Here is a 27,219-nt window from a genome sequence, read left to right as displayed (position 1 = left end):
ACGATAAAAGAAGCTCAGCTTGAAGAAACGAAACTGAAAGCAAGCAGATTCAAAAAATGCAGGGCTTTCAGGGGGTTCACAAAGTATCCACCTGAGTATATAGAACACCAGAAAGAAAAACTTGAAAAAATTTCCAGATACTTGGGTGCAGAAATCATTTGGAAATGATCAAATGATGTTTTCAAATCTTCACACCACATTTTCAATTCTTAAAACATTAAAGGGGTATTTCAGGGAAAAAAATCAACTGGCTCCAGAAAGTTAAACAGATTTGTAAATGACTTCTATTAAAAAATCTTAATACTCTTTCAATAATTATCAGCTGCTGAAGTTGAGTTGTTGTTTTCTGTCTGGCAACAGTGCTCTCTGCTGACATCTTTGCTTGTCTCGGCAACTGCACAGAGTAGAAGAGGTTTGCTATGAGGATTTGCTTCTAAACTGATCGATTCCCGAGACACGTGTCATCAGAGAGCAATTAGGCAGAAAAGAACAACTCAACTTCATTAGCTCATAAGTATTGAAAGGATTATGCTTTTTTAATAGAAGTAATTTACAAATTTGTTTAACTTTCTTGAGCCAGTTGATATATATATAAAAAGTTTTTACCTGGAATACCCCTTTAAAGGCCACAAACATAAAGAGTTTTCAAGAATTTTGATATCATAAAGGAATTAGTATAGAGAACAAGCAGGGTATACCTGTGCTGTATTACAGATTTGCTATGAATAATTTGCACCATAATGGAAATAGTATGGGCAGTATAGGATACTGTGCAGAACGCTGATCTGTGAATAAAATAATGATCCCTGAAATATATCGGACCAAGATTTGTCGCAGCTACAGTATTGATTAAATAGCAAATTAAGATTATTTTCTAAAAGAGCTTCATGTATATCTTTATTAGCTGTACAAAAATGTCCTAAAAACATAGTTGCGTGTTACATTACGGGCTGCTATGTTGCAGAAATGAAAATGAGAAAAACCGGCAAAACAGTCCTCAGTATCTCACTCAGCTAAAAGCTGAGTGTGTGATGGGTATAGGGTTAATTAAAGTGGTTATCCAGCATAAGGTGATTTTAGTACGTACCTGGGAGACAGTAATGGACATGCTTAGGAAGGATCTGCACTTGTCTTGGGGCTAAATGGCTATGTTGTGAGATTACCATAACACTGTGGCTAGCTTTTGTGAACTGGTATTTCCTGTTTGACTTTTCTTTTTTTGACTACAAATCCCACAATTCCATTTTCCTCCCTCCCACACATTAGCCACCCCACCCATTGAAACATAAATGAGCTGCATCCATTCAAAAGACCTGTGGTTTTTAATCAGGGTGCCTACAGCTGTTGCATTAGTTGCAGATTGATCTCTCTCCCACCAAGCGATCGCTCCACCCATTGAAGCAGACAGGCTCCCTGTCATCAGCTGACTAGTGAGTCAGGTCTCGGCCGCATTGCAACCTGGGAAAAATCTGAGACAACAGTCATTTTGTATGCTGTTAAAAATAAATATTGGGGTGAAAATCCCATAAGAATTGTGAGAAAACCATCACACACAGGTACAGACACTATATTATGAACTACTCTAACTTTACAGCCCCTGTGGCATAGTCAAATAAAAAAAATTCCTGGAATACCCCTTTAATGTCTGAAGCCAGCTAGACCATATAAAATGTTTAAATGGGCACTGTCACCAACTTTATTTTTTAATATGTTGTAGTACTTGTGTACTACAACATATCTGTAATATATTTTCATTATTTATTTTCTCATTTTCAGGGGGAATTTTACGTTTGAAAACCAGCCACTAGGGGTCTCTTATATTTGTGTTTTATCATTAATGGGTAGCTCCCACCATCCTATATATTTGTTTTCTGTCCCTGCCTATTGCACATCTATCCCTAACCCCCTCCCTGCTTAAATTTTTTTTTTACTATATTAAAAATAACTTTTTGTCTGCCTGGTAGTGTGCTCACTACCAGGCAGACTTCCCCAGCAGGCACCATGTCACTGATGCCTGCTGGTGCCGACTTCTGCCCTTAGTTCATCTACACAGGGTGCCTCCAGCAGTTTCACCACTACAACTACCAGCTTGCCCTGATGTCAGTTTTGTAAAAGTGGGCATGTCCACGTATATTGTCTGCTTTACATGATATTTTCAGTCCAGTTTACATAAAAACATTTCACACCAGCTTTTTGATAGTGTAGAAATCACAGAAATAGTTGTAGTTTTATTGTTTTTGTTTCTTTTTCTTTTTTTTTTGGGGGGGGGGGGGGGGGGAGTAAAAATTATTACCGTATTTATCGGCGTATAACATGCACTTTTTAGGCTAAAATTTTTAGCCTAAAGTCTACCTGCGTGTTATACGCCGATAAGCCGCTGCAGTTCAATGATTTAAAGCGGGCGCTTTAAATCAATGAACTGCAGCGGCTTTGCAGGTGCAAAGACCTGCCGTCTCTGCCGGCTTCTCTCCCCCTGCCTGTCCTGGGGTCTAGAGCCCTGCTGCCACCACTTCTCTCCCCCTGGCTATCGGTGCCGGCGCCCCATTGCCAGCGCCGATAGCCAGGGGGAGAGAAGCGGCGTCGATAGCCAGGGGGAGAGAAGGGGCAGCGGCACCCATTGCTGGCGCCGCTGCCCCGTTGCTTCTCCCATCCCCGGTTGTATAATTACCTGTTGCCAGGGTCGCGCTGCTTCAGGCCTCCGGTGTGCGTCCCCTGCGTCAAAGCTATTCACTGCATGGCGCGGCGCATAACGTCAGTGTGCCGCGCCGTGCATAGCAATGACGCAGGGGACGCACACCGGAGGCCTGAAGCAGCGCGACCCCGGCAACAGGTAATTATACAACTGGGGATGTGGGAGGCAACGGGGCAGCGGTGCCGCTGCCCTTTCTCTCCCGCTGGCCATCGGCGCCGGCATAGGGGCGCCGGCACCGATAGTCAGGGGGAGAGAACGGGCAGCGGCACCGATAGCCAGAGGGAGAGAAGCGGCGGCAGCAGGGCTCTAGACCCCAGGAAAGGCAGGGGGAGAGAAGCGGGCAGCGACGGCCTCTCTCCCCCTGCCTTTCCTGGGGGTGTATCGGGGTATACACATGCACAAACACGCACCCTCATTTTACCAAGGATATTTGGGTAAAAAAAATTTTTTACACAAATATCCTTGGTAAAATGAGGGTGCGTGTTATAGGCCGATGCGTAGTATTCCCCGATAAATACGGTATTATTGAAAAATGTTATAAAAAAATATATATATTTTTTTATTATTATTTTTTTTTTGGTCACTGCACCTGCACTCACTTAAGCTCAGAAATGTTGTATTTATACAGTTATCGCTTGTCTGGGCACTAGTAACCAAGGAATATTTTGTGAGATGTTTCCACCACAATTTTCTGGGATGTAAAATTTGGTGCAAAAATCGTCAATTTTTGCGCCAAAATTGCCGGTTTTGGCAAAAAAAAATCCACTATGGCTGCAACAAAAAAAATTTTGGTGCAAAAAAAAAGTGGAGCGAAAATGAATTTTCACATATTTTCATATTTTCAAAGCAGCAAAAGAGACCTTTGAAAATGTGAGGAGAAAAAAAAAAGGTGAGAATAATATCGCCAGAACAGGAATTACAGTAGTTTGAGAATCTCCCCCAGAATGTCTGGGTTTGAAAAATATGTAATTTTAATGAACAATCTGTCCACATACCTCTATATCAGTGTTTACCAACCAGAATGCCTCCAAGTGTTTCAAAACGTTGCATGCTGGGAGTTGCAATTTTGCAAAAGCTGGAGGCACCCTGGTAGCAGAAATTAGTGTGCGACATGGGTATGGAGCAGAGTTGAATGTGTGATTATGTGTAAGCATGATCACGCACACACTCAATTCTGCTACATACACCTGATCACACACTCAGCTCTGCTGCATACACACAATCACACACTCAGCTCGGCTAGATACACACTCACACACTCAGCTCTGCTGCATTTACACAATCACACACTCAGCTCGGCTGCATTAACACAATCACACACTCAGCTCTGCTACATACACACAATCACACACCCAACTCTGCTGCATACACACTCACACGATCAGCTCTGCTACATACACACACACACTCAACTCTGCTACATATACACACACTTAGCTCTGCTACATATACTCATTAAAACACTCAGCTCTGCTACTTACACACAATCACACACTGAGGTATACTACATACACACTCACACACTCAGCTCTGCTACATACACACAATCACACTCAGCTCTGCTAGATACACACACACTCAACTCTAGTGCATACACAATCACACACTCAGCTCTGTTACATACACACAATCACACACTCATCTCTGCTATACACACACACACTTAGCTCTGCTAGATATACACATTAACACACTCAGCTCTACTACATACACACTCACACATTCAGCTCTGCTACATACATACACACTCACACACTCAGCTCTGCAACATACACACAATCACACACTCAGCTCTGCTACATACACACAATCACACACTCAACTCTGCGGCATAAACACTCACTCAGCCCTTCTACATACACACACACACTCAACTCTGCTACATATACAGACACACTTGGCTCTGCTACATATACACATTCACACACTCAGCTCTGCTACATACATGTAATCACACACTCAGCTCTGCTACATACAATCATACATTCAACTCTGCTGCATACACACTCAGCTCTGCTACATACACACAATCGCACACTCAGCTCTGCTACATACACATTCACACACTCAGCTCTGCTACATACATGCAATCACACACTCAGCTCTGCTACATACATGCAATCACACACTCAGCTCTGCTACATACACACACACACACACTCAGCTCTGCTACATATAATCTCACACACACACAACTCTGCTACATACACACACACTCAGCACTGCTACATACACACAATCACACACTCAGCTCTGCTACATACACACAATCACACACACAGCTCTGCTACATACACACAATCACACACTCAGCTCTGCTACATACACACACACACACACACTCAGCTCTGCTACATATAATCTCACACACACACAACTCTGCTACATACACACACACTCAGCACTGCTACATACACACAATCACACACTCAGCTCTGCTACATACACACAATCACACACACAGCTCTGCTACATACACACAATCACACACTCAGCTCTGCTACATACACACAATCACACACTCAGCTCTGCTACATACACACAATCACACACTCAGCTCTGCTATATATACACAATCACACACTCAACTCTGCGGCATATACACACACACTCAACTCTGCTACATATAAAGACACTTGGCTCTGCTACATATACACATTCACACACTCAGCTCTGCTACATACACACACAATCACACACTCAGCTCTGCTACATGCACACAATCACACACTCAGCTCTGCTACATACACACAATCACACACTCAACTCTGCTGCATACACACTCAAACACTCAGCTCTTCTACATACACACACACTCAACTCTGCTACATATACAGACACACTTGGCTCTGCTACATATACACATTCACACACTCAGCTCTGCTACATACACGCAATCACACACTCAGCTCTGCTACAATCATACATTCAACTCTGCTGCATACACACTCAGCTCTGCTACATACACACAATCGCACACTCAACTCTGCTACATACACATTCACACACTCAGCTCTGCTACATACATGCAATCACACACTCAGCTCTGCTATATACACACACACTCAGCTCTGCTACATATAATCTCACACACACAACTCTGCTACATACACAGTCACACACTCAGCACTGCTACATACACACAATCACACACTCAGCTCTGCTACATACACACAATCACACACTCAGCTCTGCTACATACACACAATCACACACTCAGCTCTGCTACATACACACAATCACACACTCAGCTCTGCTACATACACACAATCACACACTCAGCTCTGCTACATATACACAATCACACACTCAACTCTGCGGCATATACACACACACTCAACTCTGCTACATATAAAGACACACTTGGCTCTGCTACATACACACAATCAACTCTGCTACATACACACACACTCAGCTCTGCTACATATAATCTCACACACACACAACTCTGCTACATACACACTCACAAACTCAGCACTGCTACATACACACAATCACACACTCAGCTCTGCTACATACACACAATCACACACTCAGCTCTGCTACATATAAAGACACACTTGGCTCTGCTACATATACACATTCACACACTCAGCTCTGCTACATACACACAATCACACACTCAGCTCTGCTACATGCACACAATCACACACTCAGCTCTGCTACATACACACAATCACACACTCAGCTCTGCTACATACACACAATCACACTCTCAGCTCTGCTACATACACACAATCATGCACTCAACTCTGTTACATACACACTCAGCTCTCAGCTCTGCTACATACACACAATCACACACTCAGCTCTGCTACATACACACAATCACACTCTCAGCTCTTCTACATACAAATAATCACGCACTCAACTCTGCTGCATACACACTCACACACTCAACTCTGCTACATATACACACACACACTTGGCTCTGCTACATATACACATTCACATTGCAATCCAGCAGGACAACAGTTCTCTTGCCACTCGGGCACCTACGGGTTCTTTTGCTGTATTGACTTGGCAGTAGGCAATGCCAACATGTTGGGGTGTGTGAGGAAGTTTAACTCTCTGACATCTCAGATCACTTTCCTCTGCAGGTTTAGTTTAGATTGGGGGAGGACATGGAGGCACCAAGGCCCTTAGGCCGGGTTCACACAACAGAATGTCCGCATGGAACATCTCCGTGTGGACATTCTGCAGACTCATAGACAGCAATGCATTCTGTGCAGAGACAGCAGAAAGAATGTTCATGTTCTTTCTGCAGACATCGGAATCGGAAGTTACACCCTGTGCACAGCGCAGCAGAATCCCACAGAGAAATTCTGCTGTGTGAACATAGCCTTATTTTGGTTTAAAATATTAACCACTAGTGAAATAGCCTCTGCTGAGCTTACTGAATTCCTGACTGTTAGGCTAGGTTCAGATTACGGAATTTCTGCAATTCCGCTTTGAAATTGCAGGCAGAAATTCTGCTTACTAAAATAGATTTTCCGTTCACCAATTCACACTTCGAAATTTTTGAAGCGGAATTTATGAACGGAAAATACGCTTTCAAATATTCACCTGAAGAATGGCGTTGCTCATTCTTCAGGCGGATATACTCATGGAACACATTGCAGTCTATTGGGGTCTGCAATGTCCGCGCGCGGTCCTAGCGCTGACTGATTCAGACGGCGATGGCCACACTTGGAATCTCTAGATGGAAAATTTCCGTCTGGAGATTCCTCAGTCTGAACCTAGCCAAAAATGACAGGACATTTATTTTCTGTGTGTAAAATTCTATGTGTATTTCTACAGCAATGGGTAGCAGGACTCTGTTGTTTGTCTTTTGGAAAATATGTTTTATTGAGTATGGTGCTGTTCCTTTTTACTACGAGGGTCCTCTGACAGATGTGGCCATCACCAACATGGTCTACTCTTTTCCCATAAATTATGTACAGGAGCACTGACCCCTATCAAAGACTGGAAAGTGGGTGAGAAACTTGAAGGACACCATACACTTTCACAAGGCCAGGTAAGAGAGTGCCTGATGAAGCAGTCTTACTGTGAAACGCGTTGAATCATGAGTGATTAAACTTGAGATCTCTTTCAGTTGTTCATGTCCAGGGCCTCTGAATCCCATCATCAAGATGGAGGAAGTCTTACATTGTGGTCACGTTTTGATGTGGACTGGCCACAGGCATTTACATTATAATCTCTGTTCCATGGTTGTACTTGGCGGGGTGCAACTTGCGCCACCTTTACTACATCTATTCTTGTTGTAAAGTTATCACACCACAGAGCGCTGTCTGTGTCCTGTTTTAGGTAAGAGAGTGCACAGTAGTGAGTCATATGCATTGCTGCTCACATACACTTGTCAGGATCAATAGGGGGAGGGGGGTGGGTGAGTGGGCTAAGTGACGTGCTGTGATACTGCAATATCACGCAACCAGGACTATGTGCTTGGCAGTTACTGTATCTGTCTGCAGTGGGTGAAATAAGTATTAAACACATCACCATTTTACTCACTAAATGTATTTACTAACATTTGCAACAATTACATGTCAATAGCACCTTTGAAAGTATATTTAGTGACATATTCTATACTTATTGCTCACGTTGCATCTATATTCATGTGTATATTTGCATAGAGACAAAGAAAAGTAAACTTTTATCTCGCACTATTGGTGACTCAAAGTAGACTGGTTTCATTAGCTAGAACTCTACCGGATGCCTCCCCCTTACTTACCACTACATAACACTTCACATCACAACTTATGTCAATCAAATAATGCACCATAACTCTTATCTGCCCAGACATGTGATGTTGTGCACCCAGATTAACACATGAACGAACACATAAACATGACAGGACTTATTAAATATATACACCAAAAAACAACAAAAAAAACAGTAATGTAAAAGATTACCACTCTATTGAACATATATGCAAATAAACATACATTTAATATATAGCACAGGGTACAAAAACAAGGCACCAAATTGACAACTACATAAAAGTGTGTGTGTGTGTGGGGGGGGGGGGGTATGGTTTATACAGCGGCATGGAAAACAGGGAAACAAAATTTTACAAATAATGCCAGCATTTAACCAGGTCATGGAAAAGATAATGAATCCACGGGGCAAACATAGGCAAACAGTGGACCAGAGAATGACATAAAGATAGCCTAAAACAGAGAAGACATACAAAATGTACAAATACAAAAACAGAACATCCTGCCATGCACTGCCTACCTACCACCTTTAACCCAAACATACGTTTCGCTTGTGCTTCATCAGGGGCGTGTCTAAAACCTCCAGCCAGGTGGGTATATATATGTTGCTTTAGCCAATAGTAGTAAGCCATCAAATGAATGGCATAAAGACTGCCCAATGGATGAAGAATAAACTCCTGCCCAACGGCAGTTAATGAAGGAATGCCCATACCTGTGTATAAAGCTAGATATCCGCCCAATGGTGGGTAACGTCATAATCATTGCGATCATATATCACAACCAAAGCTGCACATTGCGGTGAGAGGATATATGCGTGGCACGCCGGCTTCTGACATCAGAGATGCAACCTGCGCATCTAAATGATGCGCATACTATCGCCGTGGCTCCAGTATAGAAGTGCACAGAGGCAGGAGCGAAAGGATGTCACAAGGTGTAGTCATGTGTTCGGAGGTCCGATCATATGACCTGATGTCGGCACACAGGGCAGAGCTAAAATGTGGCTCCATACTGGATGCCGAGAGGAGATAGGCAGTCGGCGTACAGATAGGGGAATAGAGCTCCCCTAGTAGACACAGAGTGCATAAACAGAAGAATGGTGGCCAGTGAATACAAAAATACAAGTCTATACAGACAACACACTAAGATGAACAACATAAATACAAAATAACACCAGAGTGCACAAACACAAAAGTGAAAGAAAAATAAGTGTGGTGCAAACAAGAGAGGGAAATGACCACCAAATACAAACATATATGATGAGATTGAGAAAAAAAGTGTGAAACAAAGCTAAAAACTAGAAAATAACAGATGTGTGAAATATGTGATGTTAGTAGAGCATGTGAATTATTGACATACATACATGTGAAATGTGAAAAATATATTGTCAACAAAAAGGTTTGGTGTGGTAAGTATGTATTACTAAAATGTGATATGAATCATAACTAGTGGAATGAAGTGGATATGTAAAAGGTATATATAATAAATGGTTAATTATGCATAGGAAAAATTGCATGAGATGAAAAATATATTCATATAAAAAAGTAAAAAAAAATTATATATATATAATCCCAAAATAAAGCAGCACTACTTATCCAGTCCAACCAAAAAATTGGTGCCAGCGTCCCAAAGGACTTGATCAGAGTCCATCCAAGATAAAAACCAGATACAGGCGCAGCACTCCAACAAAATAAGTGATTTAATATCTCATGTCAGCATTACAACGTTTCAGCTCCTCCTGGAGCCTTTTTCAAGCATAGTGATACACAAACCTATGAGGGCTTTTATGCCCATACAAATCATTAGTGCCAAACAATTTCATAAAGTGATCATTAATACAAATCAAATAAAAACTATATAAGTGTAAATATAAATTCATGTAGAAAATAGTGCATACTGGTATATAAAGTGCACTAGTGCATACTGTGCAGAGTAATAGTAAAAATATTAAAAACATAGCTTGAAAAATACAATTCATTGTTAAATTACATATAACAAGAAGATATGCAACACATGTGTACACAAAACGATTCATAGAAATCCATACATGCTGAACAATGAAGGGGAGGCATTCACCTGATCCATGTAATGGTGCTGCAAGCGTGGGTAATTAGTTACTGCGCCTGCGTGAGAGACTGAAAGCACTTCCAGATATGAGATCCCTGTCATGAGACCAGTCTGGTCACATGACCCGTTGTCCCGGCAACTGTCAACACTGTGTGCAAGGCAGAGGCAGTGTTTCAGGATCGCAAGAGCACAGGCTGTCAAACCTGCTGAGAGCAGATGTTAACCCTAAGTGAACCAAACCTGCTGAACAATATGCCGAATTAGGTGTAGTGTATCAGTACTGTGGATATAAGTGACCCAGATGAGGGAAGTAATCCATGAAACTAGCAGAAGAACAAGAAGAATCAAAAGAAGAGTGAATAAAATATAGTAGAGAAATATAAACTAATAAAATTGTATGGATAACGAAAAATTAAAAATAGACAAGACAGACAGATAGACAAAATGGACAAAATAAGAATAAAAATGTAAAAAAATATAGAAAAATAAAAATACATAATAGAAAAATTAATAATGAAAACATAAATATTATTTTGAGGAATCCTATTATTTTAGCTGTATATCATACAGTAAATATTGTGATGGTGATTTTAGATAAATACGTTTTAGAAAAATACAAGTCTATACAGACAACACACTAAGATGAACAACATAAATACAAAATAACACCAGAGTGCACAAACACAAAAGTGAAAGAAAAATAAGTGTGGTGCAAACAAGAGAGGGAAATGACCACCAAATACAAACATATATGATGAGATTGAGAAAAAGAGTGAAACAAAGCTAAAAACTAGAAAATAACAGATGTGTGAAATATGTGATGTTAGTAGAGCATGTGAATTATTGACATACATACATGTGAAATGTGAAAAATATATTGTCAACAAAAAGGTTTGGTGTGGTAAGTATGTATTACTAAAATGTGATATGAATCATAACTAGTGGAATGAAGTGGATATGTAAAAGGTATATATAAGAAATGGTTAATTATGCATAGGAAAAATTGCATGAGATGAAAAATATATTCATATAAAAAAGTAAAAAAAAATGATAGATATATATATATATATATATATATATATATATATATATATATATACACACACATACCCTAAATATGTGAGTAAATGCATCCCTGCTGACACAGTCTGCATGTAGAAATATATATGGTGATGCCCAATAGGAAATAAATATTATTATGTGAATATGTGTACTTGTTAATAAACGGAAGTCATAAGGACCACCAGCAAAGTGAGACCTAAATGATACTAGTAAAAATGGAGGGTGGCGGTGCAAAAAAAGAAAAATCTATAATCAAAGAAACCGAGGTATATACTATAGTGAGACAAGATGTAACTAAACACTGGCATAAATAGCAGCTATTTTAATGAAGTGTCAAGTGCATAGTACAAAGTGTCATCGCTGGATAAAAAATGGCATATAAATATATAATACATACATAGGCTATAGAGCAGGATAAAAACATAATAAGGCTACATTCAGGCAATAGGCAGGATGCATGGCAGGATGTGAAGACTGAAACAATAATGAAGTGTTAATCAAAAACAGATATCAGGCAGGGAAATGACAAATATCAACCAAACTGTGTATACGTAGGACCACACAGAAGGTCCAAAATTATAATCTTATTTCCCAGCAAATAATATAAACAAGATAGAAAATAGGGAAGTGCATATTAAAACGTAACTTTTACTGTAAATTGCATAAAATTACACCACTGAAGTAAACCCTGTGATATCATGACACTAGTTTGTGCCTCTTGTACAGATATCCTTTTGTACACTACAATTATATGTAGACAACCCAACGCGTTTCCACCGCTTACAGCGGTTTCATCAGGGGTAGTTAATGACAGTACCTCAGTACAAGACAAAATATGATGTGTAAATAATATAAAAACGGGTCCCCAGTATTCAGGATATGTGCATTACATTTGTGCACCAAAGACCTGATACTTAAGTTACATAACTACACACGGACTTCCAGGGATTCATAGGCACCTGTAAAAGAAAGAGAAAATACTAACATAATCAGGATGCCGTGAATGTAGAAATGTGTTCCAAATCAGGCAGATAGAAAGGACCTCCTACCTAGCCTTCTCCTATGGTACCTAAAGAAAAAGGCACAGATATAGCTCATATTAGGACTATTGTCCAAAATCTAAGTTGCCTGTGAAAAGAAAGCATGGCCCAAGGCCAAACACTCACGTTTCTGAAGTCCGGGTATGATATGAGAGTGGGGAGCGAAGCGCACCTGCAATGGCAGGGAGCCAGACTTAAGGCTACTGGCGCTCTGCCCGCTACACGCCGGCACTCCAGTTATATCCGGAACGCCAGCGTGGGTTGTTATGTTTTCACTCTATAAATCTATTTTGTCTCCAATTGGGCCAATTTTATTATCCAATTTCCTCCCCGGCTACCAGGAAAGATGCAGTCAACACCCCTCACCTGGACGCCACATGGGTCACAGTCATGAAATATTTTGAAGGGCCGAGGAACCATTGTCAGACGCGTGAAGTCATTCTCGTGTTTGGCCGCTATTATCCCAAGAACATGTTCTCTCGCTCTCTTCTTCAATTCACGAGTGGTCATGTCTACATAAACAAGACCACATGGGTAGCATGGTATATTACCCAATCAGTTCTGCATGAAATTGTGTGTCAAATCTGAAGTGCAATGGAGCCATCAAAATTAGAGTAACTTGAATCTGCACATATATTGGCAGATGCTACACATTTGCCACATAGGTGGCAACCCCACTCTGGTTTCTGAGCCCCAAAAAGAGTGGAACCTGAGGCATTGTAAGATGTAGTGTTGCTCGCGAATATTCGCAATGCAAATTTTATTCGCGAATATCGCATATTCGCGGATTCGCGAATATTCGCGAATATAGCGCTATATATTCGTAATTACGAATATTCGTTTTTTTTTTTTCATTTTTTCACAGTACACATCACAGTGATCATCCCTCTCTGCTTCCAGCTTGTGTGGTGTAAAGAAGGCTCTAATACTACTGTGTGAGACTGGTGTGCGAATTTTCGCATACGCGAAAATCTGCATATGCTACTTTTCGCATATGCGAATTTTCGTGCATGTGAATTTTCGCATATGCGAAGTTTACGCATATGCGAAAACAAAACGAAAATATTACGAATATGCGAATGTATGACGAATATTCGTACATATATTCGCGAATATTCGCGAATTCGAATATGGCCTATGCCGCTCAACACTAGTAAGATGCTATAAATCTTACCTGATCATCTTTCTTGGGCTTGTTCCTAGGTTGCAGTAGATGTCTTCTGTTTGTGTGCTTAGCTCTTATATATGCACTTCGAATCCAATTGTCTTTGTATCCTCGTTCAGAGAACCTGTTCCAGAGTTCAGTAGCCCATCTTTCAAAAATCTCCTTTTTAGAGCAGATACGCTTTAAATGTAGAAACTGTCTAATGGGAATGCCCTTAATCAGATTTTGGGGGTGCGATGAACGAGCATGTAATAGCGAATTGGTGGATGTAGGTTTGCGAAAAAGGTCAGAATGTACATACCCTCGTGAATCTACATTAAATGTCATGTCCAGGAAATCCATATGATTTCTTCCAGCTTTATAGGTGAGTTTGATGTTTTGGTTGTTGGTGTTCAAAGCGGTCATGAATGTCCGTAGCTCCTCCACAGATCCCTTCCAAACAAAGATAACATCATCAATATACCCCGCCCATATTTGCACTTTTTCAATTAGAGGTGGGGGTCTGAGAAAGATAGACCTTTCCCAGGCACCTAAAAACAAATTAGCACACAAGGGTGCACATGCTGCGCCCGTTGCGGTACCTTGCGTTTGTAAATTAATTTCCCTTTAAATGAGAAAAAGTTTTGAGTTAAGGCAAAATTGAGGAGTTCAATTATAAACTCACCTAAGTCATGTTCAATTTCAGATATCCTCAGGAAATCACCAACTGCCCGAAGTCCATCTTGATGCCGAATAGTGTTGAGCGGCATAGGCCATATTCGAATTCGCGAATATTCGCGAATATATGGACGAATATTCGTCATATATTCGCGAATATTCGCATAGTCGTTATACCCTCGTTTTATTTTCGCATATGCGAAAATTCGCATATGCGAAAATTTACAGATGTGAAAATTAGCATATACAAAATTAGCATAAGGTAAAATTCGCATATACGAAAATTCGCATATGCTAATTTTCGCATATGCGAATTTTCGCTCGCCAGTCTCACACAGTAGTATTAGAGCCTTCTTTACACCACACAAGCTGGAAGCAGAGAGGGGTGATCACTGTGATGTGTACTGTGAAGAAAAAAAAAAAAAAAAAAAAAAAAAACACGAATATTCGTAATTACGAATATATAGCGCTATATTCGCAAAATTCGCGAATTCGCGAATATGCGATATTCGCGAATAATATTCAAATTGCGAATATTCGCGAGCAACACTAATGCCGAATTGATGTATACAAGGACTCCACGTCGCTTGTGAATATCATCATGTCATCATCCAGTTGGATGTCCTCCATTCTGCGTAGGGCATCGGTAGTATCCGTGATATAAGATGGCAAACTTTCTACCAAGGGCCTAAGTACATGGTCAATTAACTAGCAGATAGGTTCACACATATTGTTACATCCAGATACAATTGGTCTACCTGGCGGGTTGTCAATCTGTTTACTTTGGGGAGCAAGTATAACGTTGCAATCATAGGACTTTCAACCTTTAGACACATTTTTTGTTGAGTAGCAATGATGCCTTTGTTGGTAGCCTGTGATAGAATGAAAGTTCCCCTTGAAATTTACTCAAAGGATTGCAAGTCAGACGCTTGTAACAGGTAGTATCTTTTAGCTGTCTGAAGGCCTCTTTCTCATATAATACTAGGGGCCAGAGTACTACATTTCCCCCTTTATCTGAGGGTTTGATAACCATAGATTGCAGTTGTTCAATAGTAGAGATGAGCGAACTTTTCAAAAATTGGATTCGGCCGATTCACAGAATTTTCCGAAAAAGTTTGTTTCGACCCGAATTTATTTACAGCGGATCTATATTAAAAAAGGCTATTTATAGCATACAGAGAGCCTAAATAGGGGTATAGGACACTTTGCTGTGTTCTAACACGCATATGGAGTGTGCTGGGGTAGGGAAATAATACTGTTATTCAGAATAACATGCAGATTACCGGCATCACTTTTAGAATGACTGCCGCAGAGCGGCACAAGGACAGAGCCTGGAGGTGGCATCAGTATAAGGAGACCATATAGTGGCTGAATGACGCAGTGTGGAATTTTTTTGCAGCATGAGGAGACCATATAGTGGCTGAATGGCACAGCGTGGAGGTGTTGGCAGCATCAGGACACCATATAGTGGCTTTATGACACAGCTTGGATGAGGCTGAAGCATGAGGACACCATATAGTGGCTGAATGACACAGCTTGGTGGTATTGGCAGCATGAAGAGACCATATAGTGGCTGAATGACACAGCATGGAGGTGTTGGCAGCATGAGGACACCATATAGTGGCTGAATGACACAGCGTGGAGGTGTTGGGAGCATGAGGAGACCATATAGAGGCTGAATGACACAGCGTGGAGGTTTTGGCAGCATGAGGAGACCATATAGTGGCTAGTGTTGCTCGCGAATATTCGCAATTCGAATTTTATTCGCGAATATCGCATATTCGCGAATTCGCGAATATTCGCGAATATAGCGCTATATATTCGTAATTACGAATATTCTTTTTTTTTTTTTTTTTTTTTTTTACAGTACACATCACAGTGATCATCCCTCTCTACTTCCAGCTTATGTGGTGTAAGAAGGCTCTAATACTACTGTGTGAGACTGGTGCGCGAATTTTCGCATATACGAAAATTTGCATATGCTAATTTTCGCATGTGCGAATTTTCGCTTATGCTATTTTTTGTATATGCAAATTTTCGCATATGATAATTTTCGCACATGCGAATATTCGCATATGCGAAAATAAAACGAGAATATTACGAATATGCGAATATTCGCGAATATGACGAATATTCGTCCATATATTCGCGAATATTCGCGAATTCGAATATGGCCTATGCCGCTCAACACTAATAGTGGCTGAATGACACAGCTTGGATGAGGCTGAAGCATGAGAACACCATATAGTGGCTGAATGACACAGCCTGGAGTTGGCAGAAGCATGAGTACACCCCAGGGCTTCACAATCCCTAAGAAAAGACACCAGAATTTTTTAAATTTTAAATGAAGATTTTGGATAGCTGGTGCTACCTATCAGCTATCATAACAAAAAAAAAATTTCCAAGACCCAGGCCTAGCAGCGGTATCAGTAAACCATATATTGCCTGAATGACACAGCCTGGAGTTGGTGGCTGTAGCAATGCGAAGCCACTATGCATCATACACATAGGAAATTGGTCCATCCAAAGAAGCAACAAGTAATTAATTAGAGGATTTTAATTATTTAACTCAAGATCACCTGATAGCAGATTCTAGACTATACAGTGTCTGAATGCCATATCCTTGAGGTGGCTGAAGCAATGGGAAGCCACTATGGATCACACACATAGGAAATAAGTCCATCCAAAGAAGCAACAAGTAATTCATTCGTGGATTTTAATTATTTAACTCGAGATCACCAGATAGCAGATTCTATCTCAGAACTTCAGACATACACTCCAATTTTAATAGAAAGTAAAGAGTGACAACCTTGAGACACTCTCATTAAAAGTGGATAACAGTGCTGAGTCACATGACACAACAATCACTTGTAGCCCAGTTCAATCAAATAAAGCCTTGCACAAAATAGAGATTCCCACAATAAAGAATAGACTGAATAAAAAAGGGTAACTTCAGTGCTTATTAAAAGGTGTACTAGAAGAATTCAATAGTTCCCTCAGTCAGAAGAAAATATTAAAGTTGTTTTAGGTATGTTTGTGTACTTTTGTATACGTTTGTGTAAGAACAAGTGCATATCCAAGAGTCCAGAAGACTCTATAATGCAGGATGGTGGACCACAAAAAGAAATTTGTCTCTAAAGTAATGTTTTCTGAAATAAAGAAGCAGAGTTCATCCCTCACCGTATTATTTTTGCAAATTTTAATTAAAAAATCACACATAACAAGCGTCCAATGGTGTATTGGTTATTACTCTAGAAAATTCAAGTTTATTACTGAGAAAATTATCAGAAAATTTGAAAAAAACAGAACCCAAGAGGGTTTAATAACCCATACATTGCACCATAAATGTTGAAATTTAAATTAAGCATGTATGTATCTATTCCAAAAATCCAAAAATTAAAGGCCCAAGCCCAGAAGCATCACAAGGCAAGTAGTTCCTGAAAGACACAGGAGTAGGCATCAGCAGTACCCAAGAGGCTTTCATAACCCATTACATTGCACAATGCTCAATTTTGAAATTTCAATTAGGCATGTATGTAGCTAGTGCAAACATCCAGCAACAAATGAGATTCCTCCATGATAACTAGTTACACAACCCCCGGCGGTCCGCGTCCAACTTCTTAGAGGGACAAGTGGCGTTCAGCCACACAAGATCGAGCAATAACAAGTCTGTGATGCCCTTAGATGTCCGGGGCTGCACGGGCGCTACACTGAACGGACCAGCGTGTGACTATCCTTCGCCGACAGGTGCAGGTTACCCTCAGAACCCCGTTCGTGATTGCAATTATTTCCCATGAACGAGGAATTCCCACTAAGTGTGGGTCATTAGCTTGCATTGATTAAGTCCCTGCCTTTTGTACACACCGCCCGTCGCTACTACTGATTGGATAGTTTAGTGAGGTCCTCGTAACCCCTTACATTTAAAAGTCAATGTTGAAATTTGCATTAAGCATGTATTTATCTACTGCTAAACATCCAAAAATTAAAGGCCCAAGGCCAGAAGCATCAGTGAGGCAAGTAGTTCCTGAAAGACACAGGATGAGTCAGGAGCAGGCATTCACAGTACCCAAGAGGGTTTCATAACCCCTTACATTTAAAAGTCAATGTTGAAATTTGCATTAAGAATGTATTTAGCTACTGCTAAACATCCAAAAATTAAAGGCTCAAGGCCAGAAGCATCACTGAGGCAAGTAGTTCCTGAAAGACACAGGATCAGTCAGGAGCAGGCATTCGCAGTACCCAATAGCCCATCTCATCCAACCTAAACTGTGCTCCACTCTGCCCCTCATTTTCCTCCTCCTTCAGTTCAGCCCCCACAGGGCTCAAGTTGCCGTGAGATGTAGGCGCAACGTCTCCATTGCCGTGACCAGCATCATTTTAACCATTTGTTGTAGGCAATGTAGGAGTGGAATTACGTCGTTCATCCCAAAATCCAGGCGACTCACAAATAATGTGGCTTCCTCAAAGGGCCTCAGCAAACGGCAGGTGTCACGTATGAGCTGCCACTGGTTCACATTGAAGTTACACAGGGGGTACCCTTATCTGCTTGGATCATCAAGAAATTGGTGATGTCTTTTCTTTGTTCGTATAGTCTGTCCAACATATGGAGGGTGGAATTCCAACGTGTGGCAATGTCACAAAGAAGACTATGTGGTGGGATACCATTCTGACGCTGCAGCTCATGGAGGGTGTGCTTTGCGGTGTACGAGTGGCTGAAGTGCATGCACAGTTTCCTTCCCATTGTTAGGATGTCTTGCAAATGGGGTTAAGATTTCAGGAATGCTTGACAACCAGATTCAACACGTGCCATGCAGGGCGCATGTTTCACACTTCCTTGTTGCAGCGCGGACACAATGTTCTTCCCGTTGTCGGTCACCATGGTTCCAATTTCCAGATTTCGTGGAGTAAGCCATACTCGGATTTCTTGACGAATGGATTTTAGCAGTTCCTCCCCTGTGTGACTCCGTTCGCCAAAGCAAACCATGTGAAGAACAGCGTGAAACCGATGTGCCCTACACACATGGTACGATGAAGGGCCACTGAGATTTGTACGTGTAGTGAAGGCCGAGGACACGGTGGAGGATGAGGAGGCGGAGGCGCACACTGTCACAGGACCAACTTAAAAGAGATCGAAAGCATGGAGGAGGAAGAAGTGTGACTGGTCCAAGTTTCTGTTGTGGCTGTGCAGGAACCACATTTACCCAGTGAGCTGTAAAAGACATGCATTGTCCCTGCCCATTAGTTACAGCTCCACACGTCGGCGCTGCCGTGCACTTTTGAACACACCGACAGGCTCAAGGACTGGCCCACCTTCTCTTGTACAAAATTATGCAGGGCTGGTACTGCATTCCTCGCAAAAAAATTACGGCTTGGGACTCTCCACCTCGGCTCGGCACAAGCCATCAATTCTCTGAAAGGTGCAGAGTCCACCACTTGAAAAGGGAGGGACTGCAGCACCAGCAACTTAGACAGGAGCACATTCAACTTATGCGCCGTTGGATGAGTGGGCGCATACTGTTGTCTCTTGGACATGGCTTCGCCGATGGATTGTTGGTGGAATGTCGGACTAAAAGTGGGAGAAGCAGGAGCATCTGGAGCGACAGAAGGAGGATATGACACACAGCTCCCTTCGGCTGAGGTGGTGGAGCCTTGGCTGGATGAAGGAGGGAGCGGATGGCCACTGGGTGATGCAGCAGGCTGGACCATTACATCGGAGCCACGGTTCTCCCAGGCTGCTTTATGGTGGCGAAGCATGTGTTGACGCAGGGCCATGGTGCCGACATTGGGACCCTGGCCACGCTTCACCTTCTGCCGACATATCTTGCAGGTGGCTACGTGAACCTCCTCCGGATGCCTGATGAAAACCTGTCACACCTCCGAGTAGCTGATTTTCCCACCTACAGTCCGCACTAATTGACTGCTTCTGGCGCCGTCTCCCCTGTTCCACTACCTCCCGGAAAGGTAGGCACGTTTGGCTCCAGAATTTCCACTTCTGCCACCATGCTGACTGCCAACCATGGCATGGTTATTTTTGAGGGTTTATATTCAGGGGCACAATGTGTGGCAGTATTAGGCTGCATTCACACCATGTTTTGTACATACGGGTGCCGGAGTATACTACGGTTTTAGGTCCGGTCACAAAACCGCATACGGGTCAAAACTGAGCCGACCGGAGTCACCGTTTGACTCCGGTAGGCTCATTAAAGTAAATGGAGTCACGGGCTGATCCGGCTGGGGTACCGGAGTGCCCAGTTTGCCCCTCCTCCCGCCGGGAGCCATATGTACAAAACGTGGTGTGAATGCAGCCTTATATTAAAGAGGTACAGTGTGTGGCAGCATTATATTCAGGGTGAACAGTAGGTGGCAGTATTATATTCAGGGGGTACAGTGGGTGGCAGTATTATATGCAGGAGGTACAGTGGATGGTAGTTTTATATTCAGGGGGATTAAGTAGGTGGGAGTATTATATTCAAGGAGTACAGTGGATGGTAGTTTTATATTCAGGGGGTACAGTAGGTGGCAGTATTATATTCAAGGAGTACAGTGGATGGTAGTTTTATATTCAGGGGTACAGTAGGCGGCAGTATTATATTCGAGGAGTACAGTGGACGGTAGTTTTATATTCAGGGGGATTAAGTAGGTGGGAGTATTATATTCAAGGAGTACAGTGGATGGTAGTTTTATATTCAGGGGGTACAGTAGGTGGCAGTATTATATTTAAGGAGTACAGTGGATGGTAGTTTTATATTCAGGGGTACAGTAGGCGGCAGTATTATATTCAAGGAGTACAGTGGACGGTAGTTTTATATTCAGGGGATTAAGTAGGTGGCAGTATTATATTCAAGGAGTACAGTGGATGGTAGTTTTATATTCAGGGGATTAAGTAGGTGGCAATATTATATTCAAGGAGTACAGTGTGTGGTAGTTTTATATTCAGGGGGTACAGTAGGTGGCAGTATTATATTCAAGGAGTGCAGTGGGTGGCAGTTTTATATTCAGGGGGTACAGTAGGTGGTAGTATTATATGCAGGAGGTACAGTGGATGGTAGTTTTATATTGTGGGGGTGCAGTGGGTGGCAGTATTATATTCAAGGAGTACAGTGGATGGTAGTTTTATATTCAGGGGTACAGTAGGCGGAAGTATTATATTCAAGGAGTACAGTGGACGGTAGTTTTATATTCAGTGGGATTAAGTAGGTGGGAGTATTATATTCAAGGAGTACAGTGGATGGTAGTTTTATATTCAGGGGGTACAGTAGGTGGCAGTATTATATTCAAGGAGTACAGTGGGTGGTAGTTTTATATTCAGGGGGTACAGTAGGTGGCAGTATTATATTCAGGGGGTACAGTGGGTGGCAGTATTATATGCAGGAGGTACAGTGGATGGTAGTTTTATATTCAGGGGGATTAAGTAGGTGGGAGTATTATATTCAAGGAGTACAGTGGATGGTAGTTTTATATTCAGGGGGTACAGTAGGTGGCAGTATTATATTCAAGGAGTACAGTGGATGGTAGTTTTATATTCAGGGGTACAGTAGGCGGCAGTATTATATTCGAGGAGTACAGTGGACGGTAGTTTTATATTCAGGGGGATTAAGTAGGTGGGAGTATTATATTCAAGGAGTACAGTGGATGGTAGTTTTATATTCAGGGGGTACAGTAGGTGGCAGTATTATATTTAAGGAGTACAATGGATGGTAGTTTTATATTCAGGGGTACAGTAGGCGGCAGTATTATATTCAAGGAGTACAGTGGACGGTAGTTTTATATTCAGGGGATTAAGTAGGTGGCAGTATTATATTCAAGGAGTACAGTGGATGGTAGTTTTATATTCAGGGGATTAAGTAGGTGGCAATATTATATTCAAGGAGTACAGTGTGTGGTAGTTTTATATTCAGGGGGTACAGTAGGTGGCAGTATTATATTCAAGGAGTGCAGTGGGTGGTAGTTTTATATTCAGGGGGTACAGTAGGTGGCAGTATTATATGCAGGAGGTACAGTGGATGGTAGTTTTATATTGTGGGGGTGCAGTAGGTGGCAGTATTATATTCAAGGAGTACAGTGGATGGTAGTTTTATATTCAGGGGTACAGTAGGCGGAAGTATTATATTCAAGGAGTACAGTGGACGGTAGTTTTATATTCAGTGGGATTAAGTAGGTGGGAGTATTATATTCAAGGAGTACAGTGGATGGTAGTTTTATATTCAGGGGGTACAGTAGGTGGCAGTATTATATTCAAGGAGTACAGTGGGTGGTAGTTTTATATTCAGGGGGTACAGTAGGTGGCAGTATTATATTCAGGGAGTAGAATGGGGGGCAGTATTATATGCAGGAGGTACAGTGGATGGTAGTTTTATATTCAGAGGGTACAGTGTGTGGCAGTATTATATTTAAGAGGTACACTGTGGGGCAGCATTATATTCAGAGTGAACAGTAGGTGGCAGTATTATATTCAGGGGGTACAGTGGGTGGCAGTACTATATGCAGGAGATACAGTGGATGGTAGTTTTATATTCAGGGGTACAGTAGGTGGCAGTATTATATTCAAGGAGTACAGTGGGTGGCAGTATTATATGCAGGAGGTACAGTGGATGGTAGTTATAAATTCTGGGGGTGCAGTGAGTGGCAGTATTATATTCAAGGAGTTCAGTGGATGGTAGTTTTATATTCAGGGGGTACAGTAGGTGGCAGTATTATATTCAAGGAGTACAGTGGATGATAGTTTTATATTCAGGGGTACAGTAGGCAGCAGTATTATATTCAAGGAGTACAGTGGGTGGTAGTTTTATATTCAGGGGGTACAGTAGGTGGCAGTATTATATCCAGGGAGTACAATGGGTGGCAGTATTATATGCAGGAGGTACAGTGGATGGTAGTTTTATATTCAGAGGGTACAGTGTGTGGCAGTATTATATTCAGGGTGAACAGTAGGTGGCAGTATTATATTCAGGGGGTACAGTGGGTGGCAGTATTATATGCAGGAGGTACAGTGGATGGTAGTTTTATATTCAGGGGGTGCAGTGGGTGGCAGTATTATATTCAAGGAGTACAGTGGATGGTACTTTTATATTCAGGAGGTACAGTAGGTGGCAGTATTATATTCAAGGAGTAGTGTTGCTTGCGAATATTCGCGAATTTTATTCGCGAATATCGCATATTCGCGAATTCGCGAATATAGCACTATATATTCGTAATTACGAATATTCTTTTTTTTTTTGTTTTTTTCACAGTACACATCACAGTGATCACCCCTCTCTGCTTCTAGCTTGTGTGGTGTAAAGAAGGCTCTAATACTACTGTATGAGACTGTCGTGCAAATTTTCGCATATGCGAATTTTCGCTTATGCTAATTTTTGTAAATGCTAATTTTCGCATATGCTAAAATGGTAGCCCTTGGGGGGTGTATGGTAGTGGTGGTATGGTATAGGTATATAAGGGGTTAATGTTAACCCTAGGAGAGTTTGTGATGCCAGGCTGAGGGCTGGTATGCTGAATCATATTTATAATTTATAATCTATAATTATAATTGTTCAGCCGTTGCCGCAAGGCTCGGGCCTAACTCACTGCGATTACTGCTGTACAGGTCTTACTTGCTTGACAGCCCACAAGGTAAGAGAGAGAAACATGGCCGCCGCTCCCTTATATGGGCAGTGGGCGTGGCGAATCTGATTGGTCCGAACGTCTGCCATTCACCTTACATGGTGTGATGGGATTGCCTACGTCACAGGATCTATATACATTATCAAACCAAAACGAGGCTAGAGATACCAAAGTGAGGCTTGGAACACATCCAGAGTGAGGCTTGGAACGCATCACATGACCCGAAGGCCCTGCGACACCACGGAAACAAGTAATTAACCATTTCTTTACATTTATACTATACTATTTATATTTTCTATGCATAAATTACTAATTATACATTAAGATAGAGGCGACTAGGGGTAGACTAGATTACAGGGATCCCTACGTCCTAGGGACTCTGGCTATGGGGACCCATAAATAAATAAGTACCGTATGAAATGCGGTACTGGGACACCACACTAATTTTCACATACGTAAATTTTCGCATATGCGAAAATAAAACGCGAATATTACGAATATGCGAATTTAGCGATGAATATTCGTCCATATATTCGCGAAATATCGCAAATTCGAATATGGCCTATGGCGCTCAACACTATCAAGGAGTATAGTGGATGCTAGTTTTATATTCAGGGGGTACAGTAGGTGGCAGTATTATATTCAGGGAGTACAGTGGGTGGCAGTATTATATGCAAGAGGTACAGTGGACGGTAGTTTTATATTGAGGGGGTGCAGTATTTAGCATAATAATAATGATTATTGTCTTCATACAGAGGATAAGGATCTACTGACAAAGTGAGAATCTATGATGTCTGGGTGTCAGACTCTGTTGAGAAGATGGAGCTGGAAGACGTTGTTACGCCGAGCGCTCCGGGTCCCCGCTCCTCCCCGGAGCGCTCGCAGCGTTCTCTCATTCGCAGCGCCCCGGTCAGACCTTCTGACCGGGTGCGTTGCGATATTACTCCCAGCCGGGATGCGAATCGCGATGCGGGACGCGCCCGCTCGCGATGCGCATCTCGGCTCCCGTACCTGACCCGTTCCCCGTCTGTGTTGTCCCGGCGCGCGCGGCCCCGCTCCTTAGGGCGCGCGCGCGCCGGGTCTCTGCCATTTAAAGGGCCGCTGCGCCACTGATTGGCGCAGCAGGCCTAATCAGTATTCTCACCTGTGCACTCCCTACTTATACCTCACTTCCCCTGCACTCCCTCGCCGGATCTTGTTGCCATTGTGCCAGTGAAAGCGTTCCCTTGTGTGTTCCTAGCCTGTGTTCCAGACCTCCTGCCGCTGCCCCTGACTACGATCCTTGCTGCCTGCCCTGACCTTCTACTACGTCCGACCTTGCTCTTGTCTACTCCCTTGTACCGCGCCTATCTTCAGCAGTCAGAGAGGTTGAGCCGTTGCTGGTGGATATGACCTGGTTGCTACCGCCGCTGCAAGACCATCCCGCTTTGCGGCGGGCTCTGGTGAATACCAGTAGCAACTTAGAACCGGTCCATCTGCACGGTCCACGCCAATCCCTCTCTGGCACAGAGGATCCACCTCCTGCCAGCCGAATCGTGACAGTAGATCCGGCCATGGATCCCGCTGAAGTCCCACTGCCAGTTGTCGCCGACCTCACCACGGTGGTCGCCCAGCAGTCGCAACAGATAGCGCAACAAGGTCACCAGCTGTCTCAACTGACCGTGATGCTACAGCAGCTATTACCACAGCTCCAGCAACAATCTCCTCCGCCAGCTCCTGCACCTCCTCCGCAGCGAGTGGCCGCTTCCAGCTTACGATTATCCTTGCCGGATAAATTTGATGGGGACTCTAAGTTTTGCCGTGGCTTTCTTTCGCAATGTTCCCTGCACTTGGAGATGATGTCGGACCAGTTTCCAACTGAGAGGTCTAAGGTGGCTTTCGTAGTCAGCCTTCTGTCTGGGAAAGCTCTGTCATGGGCCACACCGCTCTGGGACCGCAATGACCCTGTCACTGCCTCTGTACACTCCTTCTTCACGGAGATCCGAAGTGTCTTTGAGGAACCTGCCCGAGCCTCTTCTGCTGAGACTGCCCTGCTGAACCTGGTCCAGGGTAATTCTTCTGTTGGCGAGTACGCCATCCAATTCCGTACTCTTGCCTCCGAATTATCCTGGAATAATGAGGCCCTCTGCGCGACCTTTAAAAAAGGCCTATCCAGCAACATTAAAGATGTTCTGGCCGCACGAGAAATTCCTGCTAACCTACATGAACTCATTCATCTTGCCACTCGCATTGACATGCGTTTTTCCGAAAGGCGTCAGGAGCTCCGCCAGGATATGGACTTTGTTCGCACGAGGCGTTTTTTCTCCCCGGCTCCTCTCTCCTCTGGTCCTCTGCAATCCGTTCCTGTGCCTCCCGCCGTGGAGGCTATGCAAGTTGACCGGTCTCGCTTGACACCTCAAGAGAGGACACGACGCCGCATGGAGAATCTTTGCCTGTACTGTGCCGGTACCGAACACTTCCTGAAGGATTGTCCTATCCGTCCTCCCCGCCTGGAAAGACGTACGCTGACTCCGCACAAAGGTGACACAGTTCTTGATGTCAACTCTGCTTCTCCACGCCTTACTGTGCCTGTGCGGATATCTGCCTCTACCTTCTCCTTCTCTACTAAGGCCTTCTTGGATTCCGGATCTGCAGGAAATTTTATTTTGGCCTCTCTCATCAACAGGTTCAACATCCCTGTGACCAGTCTCGCCAGACCCCTCTACATCAATTGTGTTAACAATGAAAGATTGGACTGTGCCGTGCGTTACCGCACGGAACCCCTCCTAATGTGCATCGGACCTCATCACGAAAAAATTGAATTTTTGGTCCTCTCCAACTGCACTTCTGAAATTCTTCTTGGATTACCGTGGCTTCAACGCCATTCCCCAACCCTTGATTGGTCCACAGGAGAAATCAAGAACTGGGGTACTTCTTGTCACAAGGACTGTCTTAAATCGGTTCCCAGTACTCCTTGCCGTGACCCTGTGGTTCCCCCTGTATCCGGTCTTCCTAAGGCTTATATGGACTATTCTGACGTTTTTTGCAAAAAGCAAGCTGAGACTTTGCCTCCTCACAGGCCTTATGACTGTCCTATTGACCTCCTCCCGGGTACTACCCCACCCCGGGGCAGAATCTATCCTCTGTCTGCTCCTGAGACTCTTGCCATGTCGGAGTACATCCAGGAGAATTTAAAAAAGGGGTTTATCCGCAAGTCCTCCTCTCCTGCCGGAGCTGGATTTT

At 42.8% G+C, this 27,219-nt stretch overlaps 1 protein-coding gene across 1 annotated transcript; it reads right to left on the bottom strand.

Annotated features, from left to right (window-relative positions):
- Positions 1–13,153: 13,153 nt before the first annotated feature.
- Positions 13,154–24,115, bottom strand: LOC130283109 (uncharacterized). Its single transcript, XM_056532295.1, has 3 exons — positions 23,988–24,115; positions 13,750–14,172; positions 13,154–13,261 (listed from the first exon to the last, which is right to left on the bottom strand). The coding sequence occupies exons 1-3, from the start codon at positions 24,084–24,086 to the stop codon at positions 13,154–13,156; spliced, it is 630 nt and encodes a 209-aa protein (XP_056388270.1). The 5' UTR covers positions 24,087–24,115.
- Between the last annotated feature and the right edge of the window lie 3,104 nt (positions 24,116–27,219).

This window comes from Hyla sarda, chromosome 7, assembly GCF_029499605.1.
Source record: "Hyla sarda isolate aHylSar1 chromosome 7, aHylSar1.hap1, whole genome shotgun sequence".
NCBI classification, from domain to species: Eukaryota; Metazoa; Chordata; class Amphibia; order Anura; family Hylidae; genus Hyla; species Hyla sarda.
Note: the sequence above shows the minus strand (reverse complement) of the source record. Positions and strands in the feature narration are given on the sequence as shown.